The 15,852-nt window shown below is 46.5% G+C and overlaps 1 protein-coding gene across 2 annotated transcripts in view; it reads left to right on the top strand.

Moving 5' to 3' along the window:
* The first annotated feature begins 5,062 nt into the window (after positions 1–5,062).
* The window catches only part of LOC306982697 (enhancer of polycomb homolog 1-like), a 35,850-nt gene continuing 25,060 nt past the window's right edge, over positions 5,063–15,852 (top strand). The window contains exon 1 of one of the 2 annotated variants that reach the window (XM_079583164.1): positions 5,063–5,416. In XM_079583164.1, coding sequence (XP_079439290.1) covers positions 5,264–5,416 — 153 coding nt within the window. In that variant the 5' untranslated portion in view covers positions 5,063–5,263. The remainder of the gene's footprint in view (positions 5,417–15,852) is intronic. The other variant, XM_079583163.1, reaches the window with a different exon arrangement.

Below are 15,852 nucleotides of genomic sequence, written 5' to 3'. Positions count from 1 at the left end.
TTCTGCTTTAAAATGTGTAAAAAGAAAAGTCATGTGACCCAACGCCATTCGATAGTTTTTAAAGTGCATTAAAGCAGCACTAAGTGACGTGTTGACATTAACAAACCCTCCCCGTCGTCCCTGTGGGGGTGATACAAGTGTTTATGGGATGATTGGAGGGTCTTTCATCGCCCCCTGGTGTCTCTGCACAGAAAACCATGTTTGCAACTTCACTGCCACCGGACCGGAGTCACCAATACACACTAATGAAATCACGAAGAAGAAGCTAACATGCTAACTGCGGGCTAGCGTCACTTTAAACAGTATTTACAGCCAAGTTTGAGTTTGTACAATATCCCTCTGTCCCCTCGCCTTTCCTGTCAGCGTCGTATTTACTCTCCAAGACAATCAGTTAAAACATCGTAACTTGCTACGACACCTGCAGTTGCGCTTGTGGCCTCTAGGGGGAAGAGTTACTTAGTACTGCTTTAACACAGGATGTAACACAGAGCTGTTACTGAGTCATATCCTGATATATTTAGGCTGAATATCGATAAACGACCCGCAAAGTGACGTAACATAAACACTGGATAACAAAACTCCATCAGGTCCATATTTAAATAATGATCTTGAATAAAAAGAGCCGATTAAATAAAGGGCAGTGTTTATATATAAATAATTAACTGAAGGGTTTATCTGAATTTGAACTATATCAGTAAACCCGATATGGTCCATTTCTCATATATCGCCCAGCCCTAATTGAAAGTATTGCGATTCTTGAAAAAGTATCGATCTGCGACCCAAATCCGATCTGATATTTTGTCCCAGCCCTAGAAAATAGGAGAAAAATTAGAACTTAAGAAAAGGCAAAAGTCGGGTCAGATTTGGGTGAAAAAGATCATTTCTTTGAGCTGAGAAAAGGACTGGCTTGAGTCCTGGGACCAGCAGCGTTCACACTGCAGACGTTTGGTTTCGGCCTCAGTCTGGTGCGGTGTTGAGTCTCGTACTGGCGTCTCCGGGAGTTCCTTCGTGGGTGAACTCGGGCCACACTCGTCACAGACTTTACAGCTTTACCTGAACCGTTCCATGTTCCTTCAGCCGCTGATCGACCGCCTCACCCTGGTCACTGCTGTAAATGTGGCCCTGATTCACCCACTCTTTCTGTCTTTATCTTGTTTATGTGGTGTGAAGTTTTTCATGTTTTGCCAAAGACTGAACGAGTCGGGACGGGCTCGTTTTTGTTAAATCCTTCATCGCTTTGTGACACGAGCTCCAAGATCACATTCAAAACTGTTCAAGGAGAATGAGTCTGGCACCGTGAGCAGAAGAGGCTTCTTCTTCTTCTTCTTCTTCTCTTTAGAAGGAGGTGACGTCATGTGCTTTACCTCTGTCTATGTCACTTCCTGTCTGTCCAATAAGGAAGTGAAACTATAAACACCAGAATAAACCGATCAGTGCGTCTCGTCATCGGCCTCCGAGGGCGGCCATGTTGGATTTGTTTTGGCGCTCGTGTCACAGCTTTGTCCTGATTCTCGTGTAAAGCCATTTCTAAATGAACAATCAATGCAACCGTGTGAGGTTAACCCTGTGAGGATAACCCTGTGAGGTGAGGTTAGCCCTGTGTGTTTATATGATCTGTATCTCAGGTTTGACTGTCCTGTCCACCGTTCGCTGCTCGTCCTCAGAGGATCATCGTCCTCAGAGGATTGTCCTCCTCAGAGGATTGTCCTCCTCAGAGGATTGTCCTCCTCAGAGGATCACTGTCCTCAGAGGATCACTGTCCTCAGAGGATCACTGTCCTCAGAGGATCGTCCTCCTCAGAGGATCGTCCTCCTCGATGATCGATCGATTGATGATCCTCTGAGGAGGACGATCCTCTGAGGACAGTGATCCTCTGAGGATCGTCCTCCTCTGGCAGGTCTCGCTCTGTGGAGCTGTTTCTCGAGTAAAAGTCAATCTCAGTTTTTTCCTGAGGTTTAGTTTCTCTGAAAGTTTCAACCAAAGCTTTTATTTCAAACTTTTATCATGAAAACTTAATGTAGCAAAACCTGATCCTCATCGAGACGGCTCCGTATGCAGATTATGTCACTGAGAACACTTAGTACTATAGTACTATAGTATTGTAGTACTATAGTATCATAGTTCTATAATATCATAGCACTATAGTATTGTAGTACTATAGTACAGTCTGAGTATTTGGAGGCGAGTCCTGCAGCAGCAGTGGTCGGGTCGACGGCGTCTCGTGTTCAGACCGGCTTCACTTTGTAACTGTTTTATTTTGTGTTCAGTGATTTTTCCTTCTTGTTTTGAATCCAGACGTCACAGGAGCCTCGGCGGCGTCTGGATTTATTTATTAAATAAAACTCTTTTAAAACACCTGTTTGTTTGTTTTTGTTTTGTCACATGACGGAACATTAACCCCTGAGTGAAGTGTTTGAATCTAAATGTTCTTTTCTAAAGTGCTTTAAAGCAGGACTCGCTCTCAGACACTGGGGAGAGGAGGAAGTGTCTTGCCCAAGGACACCAGCACAGTGTGGACGAGCCGCTCGGCCATTCTTCATCTTTATTTGTTTTCGTCTATTTTGATTTTCAGGAAGCTTTTAGATTTGGGTAAAGCTCGGTTGAGGCGGGACTGGTGGCCCCTCTGTGCTCTTCCAGAATACAGGACATTTGGCCGGTCCGCCCCGTGTCTGCGTAGCTTTCCTCCGGGTTCCCCTACCACTAAAAACATGTACAATAGATTCCCCTCTGGGACTTCCCTGAAAAAGGGATTCTTAATCTCAGTGGGACTATCCTGGTTTAACCTCTTAACTCCCACCTGATCGGATCCCATTTTCTCCAGTTCGGCTTTACCCGAATCAAAGAGAGTCTTGGGGAAAAAAGCAAGAAAACAAAAATGTGACAAATTGTGTTAATTCTGACACGCTAATTGTGTAAATTGTAAAAATGAAACTTATGGCACAATAAAGTAATAAAAAAAAAATGTGACAAAAATTCAGCAAAAAAGTGACAAAAAAATCAACAAAAAAGAGACAAAAATTCAGAAAAAATGTGACAAAAACTCAACAAAAGTGACCAAAATGAAAAAAAAAACACAAACAAAATAAGGTTACACAACACAGCAACAACGCGAGGAAAAAGATCAGTTTTGTGGGTCTTAGCTTTCAAATGAGGTGTTACCCAGGCCTATAGAGAAGAGGACAGAATGCATGTGGTTGAGGCGGGGGGTAAGAGGTTAAATAAGGGTCAATAAAAATGAGTTTCACGGAAATGAATGAAATTCGGCACAAATCCGATCAAAAAAGCCAATGAGACCCATGTCATATTTTGTACGGTGTTGCCATGGTGACGCCCGGGGCCCCCCATGTTATTGTAATGGGGCTGACACATGAATCTCACATTATATAACATTGAAGCGCGTTAGCGCCCCCTGTCAGGAGCTTGTGGACAGTGATCATGGAAGTACAGCCCGTTAGGGCCGCCTGATGCTAATTATGAAATTATAAAGATTATGGGCGCGCTAGCGCCCTCTGCAGGCTGGAGCCATTATTCACATGGAGAGGCTAAAAAGTAGCTTAGATGTTTACTCACAAAGATTAATGGCACATCAGGACAGTAAAATGCAGTCTGGTGCCCTTGGTACGGTTACATAGACGCGGCAATAGAGGCGCTAAAGGAGGCACGGCCCGCGAGGGCCTCTAAATGCCGCTTGCAGCTTTAATGTTGTTTTATTGTTGCTTTTCTGGCCTGTTTTAGTCATTCTTTTGTTGTGTTTATGTCGCTTTTTCGTCACTTTGTTGTGTTTCGATGCCATTTTGATGCTTTCTTTTCAAGAAGCTTTTAGGTTTGGGTAAAGCCAAAAATGTGCTCAGTTCAGATGGGAGTTAAGAGGTTAAAAAACACATGTAAACAGCAGCATTTTGTATTTATATTATACTGTTTTTACACAATAACCACCAAAGCAGAAAGTGGTTCATCTTCCTCTGACTTTGGCTGTGTGGCTGTTTGGCTTTAGGTGTGTGAGCAAATTCACCTTGGGGGCCAGAGGTTCTGTGCAGGAGGGCCGGGTTTGGCCCCCGGGACATTTAGAGTTGGGGGAGTTATTTTATCACCACAAATCTACAGGATAATAAAAAGTTCTTTCCCAAATAAAGCAGTGTGCTTGTGTTACCATGTTATCTTTAACCTCTTAGCCCCCGCCTTGACCACCTGCATTTTCTCCAGTTAAGCTTTACTCCAATCTAATCCCAGCCTCTAGGCCAGTGTAACGCCTCATTTGAAAGCTAAGACCTACAAAACTGATCTGAAGTGATCTTTTTCCTTACGTTGTTGCCACGTTGTCGTTTTTAAACTTTGTTTCCATTGCTTTTTTGTTGCTCTTTTGTGGTGGTTTCATCCTCGTTTTCGTCTCATTTTTGTCGCTATTTTGACACTTTGGTGTTGTTTAGATTTGGGTAAAGCCAAACTGGAGAAAGTGTGTTCAGGTGAGGGTTAAGAGGTTAGTTATCTGTATTATTGCTGAGTTAGCTGATTGATTAGTTTCATATTTAGTGTAAATGATCTGTATTATTGCTGAGTTAACTGATTGATTAGTTAAATATTTAGTGTAAATGATCTGTATTATTGCTGAGTTAACTGATTGATTAGTTTCATATTTAGTGTAAATGATCTGTATTATTGCTGAGTTAACTGATTGATTAGTTTCATATTTAGTGTAAATGATCTGTATTATTGCTGAGTTAACTGATTGATTAGTTTCATATTTAGTGTAAATGATCTGTATTATTGCTGAGTTAGCTGATTGATTAGTTTAATATTTAGTGTAAATGATCTGTATTATTGCTGAGTTAACTGATTGATTAGTTTAATATTTAGTGTAAATGATCTGTATTATTGCTGAGTTAGCTGATTGATTAGTTTCATATTTAGTGTAATGATGTGACCCCCCCACACTGGCCCCTCCGTGCCTTCCCCTGGCCCTGCTCTCAGCGCCGCGGCCCTGGCTGACGGATCGCGGCGCAGTCGCAGAGCGTCCTATGTTTCTCTGTTAAATGTCCGCCATGTTGCGCATGGCGCACTGAAGCGGCGCGCCGCGTCGCGTCACAAAAACACAGTCCGACAGAGAAGCGACGACACCGGCCTTCTGCTGCGAGGCGACGCCCTAAACACTACCACAGCCGAACAGTCACTGACCTACACAGACACATCCATGAAAGCTCCACTCTGCTCCGCTCTGGACACCGGGAGAACGGAGATTTTTATATCGCATCTGGAATTGTGAAAAATGAGTAAATTGTCGTTTCGGGCGCGGGCGCTGGACGCTTCCAAGCCACTACCCGTCTTCCGCTGCGAGGATCTACCGGATCTGCACGAATATGCATCTATCAACCGGGCCGTGCCGCAGATGCCCACGGGGATGGAGAAGGAGGAGGAATCGGTAGGATTATCACTGTTCACGCGCTGCGTTTGGTGGATATTTTATTTCTGCATGACAGAGGCGTCCCTCTTTTTTTCTGCGCCAGCTTTCACAAAATGGCGGACGGTTTTCTGGGACGTTACACGACGGATCTGTCCGTTAAACGGCTCCGGGAGAGCCGCGGGTCCCGGTGACCTCACAGCGGGCCACGGCGCGTCTGTTTGGGGTGAAACATCTGGGTTTGAGTCGTGTATTTGCGGCTGGAGCGGCTCCGCGAGTACAAAGGGGTCATGTGACCGAGGCCGCGCCGACATTTTGTTTGTTCTGCGTGAGGACGGTGCAGTTCCAGCAGCGCCGGCAGGGGGCGCTGTGCGGGGTAGCAGCGTTAGCTTGTGCTGCTAACGTCAACAACACGTTTCCCCGTCACGCTTTAACCACAGTCACCTCAAAACACTCACGTCTACTCACGTTTACCGTGTAAAGCACCGGGCTGATCTCGTGTGGCCGTTAATGTCTGTTTACGGTGACGGTTTACGTTCTGTCATGTTAGCATCGTTAGCATCACAACAAACCCCGCTCCGGGTTAATTCAATGAGCAATGGCTTCATGCTGGGGCTTACTTTTAATGCAACATATTAATAAACCCAGTAATAACGTGTCTTCCCGCTGACTCCTCCACACGGTGCCGTTATGACCCCGGGGGTTGGTTGTAACGTTCCCGGGGGAGAACGTTAGCTTTAGCTCCGTGTAGCATCAGTGCCGCTGTCACTATTGTCAACACGTTTTGACCCCAGTTAGATGAAAACAAACACGTTCTGCTCGCGGTGACTGTATAAAGCACCGGGCTGATTATGGCAGTTTAAGTTTGTGGGTGACGGTTAAAGTTGGCGCTCTGTCACGTTAGCATCGTTAGCATCACAACAAACCGCGCTCCGGTTTTACTAATCATGTCTTCTTGTTGGATTTTACTTTAATGCAACATATTAATAAACCCAGTAATAAGTTATCGTCCCGCTGACTCCTCCACACGGTGCCGTTAAGGCCCCGGGTGTTGGTTTTAATGTTCCCGGGGAGAGCGTTAGCTTTAGCTCCGTGTAGCATGAGTGCCGCTGTCACTAATGTAAACAACACAGCTCTACCTTTATATTGTCAGCCTAAAACATTACACTACTCTGATATTCAGAGCGTGAGGCCCGTGGACTGACCCGTGTGTTTATCCCTGACTGTTTTATTTAGTTGACACACACTTTTCTGACATATTAGCATCGTTAGCACCGTTAGCATCACAACCGCGGCTGTGTTTGTATGGAGCCCTGACGGTTCGTTGTTGGTCTGATGTTTTCTGGTTTATGTTGATCATTTTCCCGTTTCCTTGTTGTCCCACTGGCACGTGCGGAGCCGGGCCCACGGAGGGCTGGTGTGGTGTTGTGTTGCAGTGTTTTGATCTGTTCCCAGACATATTAGCTTCTCCCAGTGTTTATATTAGAGTTGAATGGCTTTTTACGCGCTCCTTCATCTGTTATGTTTCTGATTCATGTGCACTTTTAGTTTAAAGTGCCTTTATAGTTGGCAGTGCACATTTTGATATCGGAGAGAAGACTGAAATATGAAATTCTATACTAATAACAGCATTTAGACCCATAAAGTCCTTATGGAAACAGATTTTCACATCATAGAGTTCTTTTATGGATCTCTAGAACAGTGTTTCCAAACCAGGGGCATTTCTGATTTACAAAAAGGTTAAAGCTGAGCCGTATTTCAATATGTTGTATAATACAAGTAAATTTAATGTTGTGAAGGATAATCATTAAGGCTGGGGCGCCTGACTTTTTGTGGTTGTAGTGTTTTCTTTTCGAGTGTGTCGTGCAAACAGGACAACGCAGACCTTGTTGCATTGTCTTCAACTAAATGTTTATTGAGCGATGGAAGTAGGGCTGAAACGACTAATCGATTATTGAAATACTCGACAACTATTTTAGTATCGATTGATCGTTTTCTGGTTCACACACGCTCAAATGGAGTAAAAATGACATAAAAATGTAGTATTTTTGATGAAATCCTACTTTGTTTGTATAGTTCGGGTCTGTGTACATTTTGTTCATTGTAAATGTCATGAATCGAGCCTCCAACAAACATTTCCCTTTAGTTTACTCCATCAACACATCTTCAAGCAGCTTTACCCAAATCCTGTAGGCCAGTGTAACGCCTCATTTGAAAGCTAAGACCTACAAAACTAAATTGATCTTTTTTCTCACATCAGATTTTATTTTCATCACTTTTTTTGTTGGGCAGTCTCATTTTTGTCAAATTTTCTTGAGTCAGTTTTTCGTCCGTTTTTTTTTATTTTTTTCGTCCATTTTTTCTCAATTTTTTGTCAAATTTTTCTCACTTTTTTGTCAAATTTTTATCCATTTCTCTCATTGTTTTGTCAATTTTTTGTACATTTTTCATCAATGTTTTCTCACCTATTTCACATTTTCATCCTTGTTTTCGTCTCAGTTTTGTCGCTATTTTCACACCTTTTTTCCAGAAGCTTTTGGATTGGGGTAAAGCTGGAGAAAATGTGCCCGGCTCAGGTGGGAGTTAAGGGTTTTTTAAGATATATGTGATTAAAAAAATAGTAAAAATAACATTTTCCTACACCAGTGTTTTTCAACCTTTTTTGAGCCAAGGCACATTTTTTTCCATTGAAAAAATCCCGAGGCGCCACCAGCATAAAATGTAAAAAAAATGTAACTTTATAGCCCATATTCTCAATATAAAGTCATTCTGATCAAAGTGCTGAATCGGACCATCGTATAGTCTCGCTAGCCACTGCCACAGTCACAGCCACCTGTCACATTCATGCATGAATAATTCTCTTGTCTCAAAGAAATTGGTTTCCTGCTGCCATTACTGATATGGAAGAGTATTACATGGTTACTCTGCTGATCACTAGACAGCACTGAGACTCCACAACGGCACATTATTAATCAATTTATTTTCAAAACAATTTTTTTTTTTGGACCAACTAGGTGAAATTGGATAATTTCCCAAGGCACAATATCTCACGGCACACTAGTGTGCCCCGGCACAGTGGTTGAAAAACACGGTCCTACACCATTCACAGCCAAGCGATTAAAAATAATCAATAGATGAATCGACTACAAAATAATCGTTAGCCCTAGATGGAAGATAAAATAAGAATCCTAATTTGTGCAATTTAATTTTGGAGGTTTCCCGCTCAAAGCATGACATGTCCACGTAGTTAATTTGCTTGAACATTTCCGTTGTGACGGCTAGAAATGTTTGTTTGGGCCAAAACTTCTCTTTTTATCTTTTTTAAACAGAATAATCAGTTTCGTAGATCAGTGACAGGACAGTGTTTCCCAAATTCAGTGTCATTATCATAACATTAATAAGAAAGAAAAGATCGAAACAGCCGGGGAAAAGTTTAGCTCTGGCTAGGGCTGTGCAATTAATCGAAATTCGATTACGATTTCGATTATTACACTGGACGATCACAAAAATAGCATAATCGAGAACAAACGATTACTAAGGATGCCCTCCCGCTCGTCCTGCGCGGTTTGTGTGACGCGTCTGATCAGCTGAAACACCAGCGCAGTAACAGAACTGTAAATAATATTGTACTAATATTGTTTATACCAAACTCATGAGATAACGCCACTGTCAAGAGCTCACCTTGTGTTGAAGGAGAACAGCTGTTCAGAAGCCTCGATCGTTTGCTCAGGCACTGGTTTTGTTTAGTAGAAAAGTCTAAAACTCTTCTTCAGGAGCATCAGCGGAGCTCAAACAAACTCTGATTACTTCATGCTGCTGAGATGATTGTTTCTGTTCCCTTCGCATTTCACGCGCTAGAGGCTCATGCTTTGGTTTGACATAAAAACATTAGCGCTGTGTGATGATGTCATCAGGCCGCGCGGCTCTGTTGGACAGGTGTGAGGGCTGGCCAGCAGGGGGCAGGTGTGAGGGCTGGCCAGCAGGGGGCAGGTGTCCCTATAGGACTAGTTTAGAAACGTGAGCATCTTAAAAAAAAAAATGCTATTGTCCAAAGAAAATGTCGTCCATAGTTGTTTTTTTTTAAATAATTGTAAAAATGAATAAATAAAAAAAAGTTTTTTTAAGGCCACGAATAATCGTTTGAATAATCGTGATTTCAATTATTACTAAAATAATCGTGATTATTATTTTTTCTATAATCGAGCAGCCCTAGCTCTGGCCTTCTCGTATTCTCCCCATCCCTGCTAACGCTGTACCTTTAACCTGTTTCAGCTACAGATGCATTAATGTACTGCAACTATCAAATACTTAGTTTATCAAGGACAGAATTGGATTTACAGGTTTAGTCTGAAGTGGTGCAGTCGGTAAATCACTGACTGCTAATATTTATAGTTTTGATTTACATAAAAAGTGTCCGTGCAGTGTTTGAACATTGTAAATAAACCCGGTCTGTGTCTCTATTATTATTAGTTATTATTCATAAAGAAGAATGAGCAGCACTTGTATTTAACTTTCTGCTGGAAATCTCGTTGTACCTCAACACTGCAAACCTAAATGCTCCGATAAACAGCCAGTTATCGGAATCACAATAAGACTCCAGACTGCGGGGCATCAACTGTGCGAGACCCTAAATGCCGTTAAAGATAATTAAATTGGATTCAAACTGGCAGTGAATCTGAATCTATAAGAGGCTAAGTTCATCTAAAAAAGTACAGGAGTTTCCAGACCGTCAAACTCAGGCAACAACAACTCAGGACCAACTTCTGCAAATGGAATCAGCGTTTCTGATCATTTAAGCTGCGAAACATTTCAAATCTGATTAATGGAGTGAGTTTGGAGTGTGTCATGATATTTGGCACTGACAGTGTTAAAACTAGTGTAAAAAGTTCTCCTCTGGTTCTGTCTCTCTGGTCTGTTCTCTGTTCTCCTCTGGTTCTGTCTCTCTGGTTCTGTCTCTCTGGTCTGTTCTCCTCTCTGGTTCTGTCTCTCTGGTCTGTTCTCCTCTCTGGTTCTGTCTCTCTGGTTCTCCTCTCTGGTTCTGTCTCTCTGGTTCTCCTCTCTGGTCTGTCTCTGTTCTCCTCTCTGGTTCTGTCTCTCTGGTCTGTTCTCCTCTCTGGTTCTGTCTCTCTGGTCTGTTCTCCTCTCTGGTTCTGTCTCTCTGGTTCTGTCTCTCTGGTCTGTTCTCCTCTCTGGTTCTGTCTCTCTCTGGTCTGTTCTCCTCTGGTTCTGTCTCTCTCTGGTCTGTTCTCCTCTCTGGTTCTGTCTCTCTGGTCTGTTCTCCTGTTCTCCTCTGGTTCTCTCTCTCTGGTTCTGTCTCTCTGGTCTGTTCTCCTCTCTGGTTCTGTCTCTCTGGTCTGTTCTCCTCTCTGGTTCTGTCTCTCTCTGGTCTGTTCTCCTGTTCTCCTCTGGTTCTCTCTCTCTGGTTCTGTCTCTCTGGTCTGTTCTCCTCTCTGGTTCTGTCTCTCTGGTCTGTTCTCCTGTTCTCCTCTCTGGTTCTGTCTCTCTGGTCTGTTCTCCTGTTCTCCTCTGGTTCTCTCTCTCTGGTTCTGTCTCTCTGGTCTGTTCTCCTGTTCTCCTCTGGTTCTCTCTCTCTGGTTCTGTCTCTCTGGTCTGTTCTCTGTTCTCCTCTGGTTCTCCTCTCTGGTCTGTTCTCCTCTCTGGTTCTGTCTCTCTGGTCTGTTCTCCTCTGGTTCTGTCTCTCTGGTCTGTTCTCCTCTCTGGTTCTGTCTCTCTCTGGTCTGTTCTCCTCTCTGGTTCTGTCTCTCTGGTCTGTTCTCCTCTCTGGTCTGTTCTCCTCTGGTTCTCCTCTCTGGTTCTGTCTCTCTGGTCTGTTCTCCTCTGGTTCTCCTCTCTGGTTCTGTCTCTCTCTGGTTCTGTCTCTCTGGTCTGTTCTCCTCTCTGGTTCTGTCTCTCTGGTTCTGTCTCTCTCTGGTCTGTTCTCCTCTCTGGTTCTGTCTCTCTCTGGTCTGTTCTCCTCTCTGGTTCTGTCTCTCTGGTCTGTTCTCCTCTCTGGTTCTGTCTCTCTCTGGTCTGTTCTCCTCTCTGGTTCTGTCTCTCTGGTCTGTTCTCCTCTCTGGTCTGTTCTCCTCTGGTTCTCCTCTCTGGTTCTGTCTCTCTGGTCTGTTCTCCTCTGGTCTGTTCTCCTCTGGTCTGTTCTCCTCTGGTTCTCCTCTCTGGTTCTGTCTCTCTGGTCTGTTCTCCTCTGGTCTGTTCTCCTCTGGTTCTCCTCTCTGGTTCTGTCTCTCTCTGGTCTGTTCTCCTCTGGTTCTCCTCTCTGGTCTGTTCTCCTCTGGTTCTGTCTCTCTTGTCTGTTCTCCTCTGGTTCTGTCTCTCCAGTCTGTTCTCCTCTGGTTCCGTCTCTCTCTGGTCTGTTCTCCTCTGGTTCTGTCTCTCTGGTCTGTTCTCCTCTGGTTCTGTCTCTCTTGTCTGTTCTCCTCTGGTTCTGTCTCTCCAGTCTGTTCTCCTCTGGTTCCGTCTCTCTCTGGTCTGTTCTCCTCTGGTTCTGTCTCTCTGGTCTGTTCTCTGTTCTCCTCTGGTTCTGTCTCTCTCTGGTCTGTTCTCTGTTCTCCTCTGGTTCTGTCTCTCTGGTTCTGTCTCTCTGGTCTGTTCTCCTCTCTGGTCTGTTCTCCTCTCTGGTTCTCCTCTCTGGTCTGTTCTCCTGTTCTCCTCTGGTTCTGTCTCGTCGCTGTGTTTACGTCTGGTGCTGAAGTGAAAGCGGCTTCGTCAGCACATTCCTCAGCTGTGGCGGAGACTGAACCGCAGCACGTGTCTCTGTTTACATGTGTGAAGCTCCAGCCTGTGGTCCTGGTCCCTCTCACTTTGTTGCTGCAGCACCTTCTCTCCTCCTCCCTCTCTCCCCGTTCCTCCTTTCTCTCACCGCCTCTGTCTCCCCTTTTTCTCTCCATCTTCAGCCTCTTCATCCTGCTCCTTTCCTCTCTCTCCTCTCTCCCCTCCCCTCTCTCTCTCTCCTCTCCCTCCTCTCCTCTCTCTCTTCCTCTCTCTCCTCTCTCTCTCCTCTCTCCCCTCTCTCTCCTCTCTCTCCCCCCTCCTCTCTCCTCCTCTCTCGCCTCTCCTCTCTCTCCTCTCCCTCCTCTCCTCTCTCTCCTCTCTCCCCTCTCTCTCCTCTCCTCTCTCCCTCCTCTCCCTCCTCTCTCTCCTCTCCCTCCTCTCTCCTCTTTCTCTCCCCTCCTCTCCTCTCTCCTCCTCTCTCTCCCCTCCTCTCCCTCCTCTCTCCCCTCCTCTCTCCCCTCCTCTCTCCCTCCTCTCTCCTCTCCCTCCTCTCTCGCCTCTCCTCTCCCTCTCCTCCTCTCTCCTCTTTCTCTCCCCTCCTCTCTCTCCTCTCTCCCCTCCTCTCTCTCCTCTCTCCTCCTCTCTCCTCCTCTCCTCTCTCCTCCTCTCTAATCCTCTCTCCTCTCTCCCCTCCTCTCCCTCTCCTCCTCTCTCCTCTTTCTCTCCCCTCCTCTCCTCTCTCCTCCTCTCTCCTCCTCTCTCCCCCCCTCCTCTCTCCTCTCCCTCCTCTCTCGCCTCTCCTCTCCCTCTCCTCCTCTCTCCTCTTTCTCTCTCCTCCTCTCTCCTCTCCTCTCTCCTCCTCTCTCCTCCTCTCTCTCCCCTCTCTCTCCTCTCTCCTCTTTCTCTCCCCTCCTCTCCTCTCTCCTCCTCTCTCTCCCCTCTCTCTCCTCTCTCCTCTTTCTCTCCCCTCTCCCCTCTCCCTCCTCTCCCCTCTCTCCCCTCCTCTCTCTCTCCTCTCTCCCCTCTCTCTCCTCTCTCCTCTCTCTCCTCTCTCTCCCCTCTCCCTCCTCTCCCCTCTCTCCCCTCCTCTCTCTCTCCTCTCTCCCCTCTCTCTCCCCTCTCCCTCCTCTCTGTCTCCTCTCTCTCCTCCCTCTCCTCTCTCCCCTCCTCTCTCTCTCCTCTCTCTCCTCTCTCCTCTTTCTCTCCCCTCTCCCTCCTCTCTCTCCTCTCTCTCCCCTCTCCCTCCTCTCTCCCCTCTCTCTCCCCTCTCCCTCCTCTCTCTCTCCTCTCTCCCCTCTCTCTCCCCTCTCCCTCTCCTCTCTCCCCTCTCTCTCCTCTCTCCTCTTTCTCTCCCCTCTCCCTCCTCTCCCTCCTCTCCCTCCTCTCTCTCTCCTCTCTCCCCTCTCTCCCCTCTCCCTCCTCTCTCTCTCCTCTCTCTCCCCTCTCCCTCCTCTCTCTCTCCTCTCTCCCCTCTCTCCCCTCTCCCTCCTCTCTCTCTCCTCTCTCTCCCCTCTCTCTCCTCTCTCCCCTCCTCTCTCTCTCCTCTCTCTCCCCTCTCCCTCCTCTCTCTCTCCTCTCTCCCCTCTCTCTCCCCTCTCCCTCCTCTCTCTCTCCTCTCTCTCCCCTCTCTCTCCCCTCTCCCTCCTCTCTCTCTCCTCTCTCTCCCCTCTCTCTCCTCTCTCCCCTCCTCTCTCTCCCCTCTCTCTCCTCTCTCCCCTCCTCTCTCTCCCCTCTCCCTCCTCTCTCTCTCCTCTCTCTCTCCTCTCTCCTCTCTCTCCCCTCTCCCTCCTCTCTCCCCTCCTCTCTCTCTCCTCTCTCTCCTCTCTCTCCTCTCTCCCTCCTCTCTCTCCTCCCTCTCCCCTCTCTCTCCTCTCCCCTCCTCTCTCTCCCCTCTCTCCCTCCTCTCTCTCCTCTCTCTCCTCCTCTCTCTCCCCTCCTCTCTCCTCTCCTCTCTCCTCTCCTCTCTCTCTCCTCTCCCTCTCTCCCCTCCTCTCCCTCTCTCTCCTCTCTCTCCTCTCCCCTCCTCTCTCCCCTCCTCTCCCTCCTCTCCTCTCCTCTCTCTCTCCCCTCTCTCCCCTCTCCCTCCTCTCTCTCTCCTCTCTCTCCCCTCTCTCTCCTCTCTCCCCTCCTCTCTCTCTCCTCTCTCTCCCCTCTCCCTCCTCTCTCTCTCCTCTCTCCCCTCTCTCTCCCCTCTCCCTCCTCTCTCTCTCCTCTCTCCCCTCTCTCTCCCCTCTCCCTCCTCTCTCTCTCCTCTCTCTCCCCTCTCTCTCCCCTCTCCCTCCTCTCTCTCCTCTCTCTCCTCTCTCCCCTCCTCTCTCTCCCCTCTCCCTCCTCTCTCTCTCCTCTCTCTCTCCTCTCTCCTCTCTCTCCCCTCTCCCTCCTCTCTCCCCTCCTCTCTCTCTCCTCTCTCTCCTCTCTCTCCTCTCTCCCTCCTCTCTCTCCTCCCTCTCCCCTCTCTCTCCTCTCCCCTCCTCTCTCTCCCCTCTCTCCCTCCTCTCTCTCCTCTCTCTCCTCCTCTCTCTCCTCTCTCTCCTCCTCTCTCTCCTCTCTCTCCTCCTCTCTCTCCTCTCCTCTCTCTCTCCTCTCCCTCCCCTCCTCTCTCTCCTCTCTCTCCCCTCCTCTCTCTCCTCTCTCCCCTCTCTCCTCTCTCTCCTCTCCCTCCTCCCTCCCCTCCTCTCTCTCTCTCTCCCCTCCTCTCCCTCTGTGTTGTGATGGATGTTGACATTTGCTTCTATTCCTGGAGCTGTGACGAGACGTGGGAACCAGGGCACAGCGTTTACACTCGGCCTCAGATAACTGCTGCGAGCCGCCGACCCGCCAGCCCCACACACTTAAACATAAACAATAACAATAATAAAGATAAAGATATCCCACTGGAGCTTTAGAGGAGTCTGTGAACTCTGACCCGCCAGCCCCACACTTAAACATAAACAATAACAATAATAAAGATAAAGATATCCCACTGGAGCTTTAGAGGAGTCTGTGAACTCTGACCCGCGAGCCCCACACTTAAACATAAACAATAACAATAATAAAGATTAAGATATCCCACTGGAGCTTTAGAGGAGTCTGTGAACTCTGACCCGCCAGCCCCACACTTAAACATAAACAATAATAATAATAAAGATTAAGATATCCCACTGGAGCTTTAGAGGAGTCTGTGAACTCTGACCCGCCAGCCCCACACTTAAACATAAACAATAACAATAATAAAGATAAAGATATCCCACTGGAGCTTTAGAGGAGTCTGTGAACTCTGACCCGCCAGCCCCACACTTAAACATAAACAATAACAATAATAAAGATTAAGATATCCCACTGGAGCTTTAGAGGAGTCTGTGAACTCTGACCCGCCAGCTCCACACTTAAACATAAACAATAATAATAATAAAGATTAAGATATCCCACTGGAGCTTTAGAGGAGTCTGTGAACTCTGACCCACCAGCTCCACACTTAAACATAAACAATAATAATAATAAAGATTAAGATATCCCACTGGAGCTTTAGAGGAGTCTGTGAACTCTGACCTGCGAGCCCCACACTTAAACATAAACAATAATAATAATAAAGATAAAGATATCCCACTGGAGCTTTAGAGGAGTCTGTGAACTCTGACCCGGAAGCTCCCCATTTAAACATAATAATAATAACAGTAATAATGATGATAATAATAATAATAATAATGATAATAATATCCCACTGGAGCTTTAGAGGAGTCTGTGAACTC

The sequence above is a fragment of the Gobius niger genome, assembly GCF_951799975.1.
Source record: "Gobius niger genome assembly, contig: SCAFFOLD_77, whole genome shotgun sequence".
NCBI lineage: Eukaryota > Metazoa > Chordata > Actinopteri > Gobiiformes > Gobiidae > Gobius > Gobius niger.
This window is presented reverse-complemented; position numbering and strand designations above follow the sequence as displayed.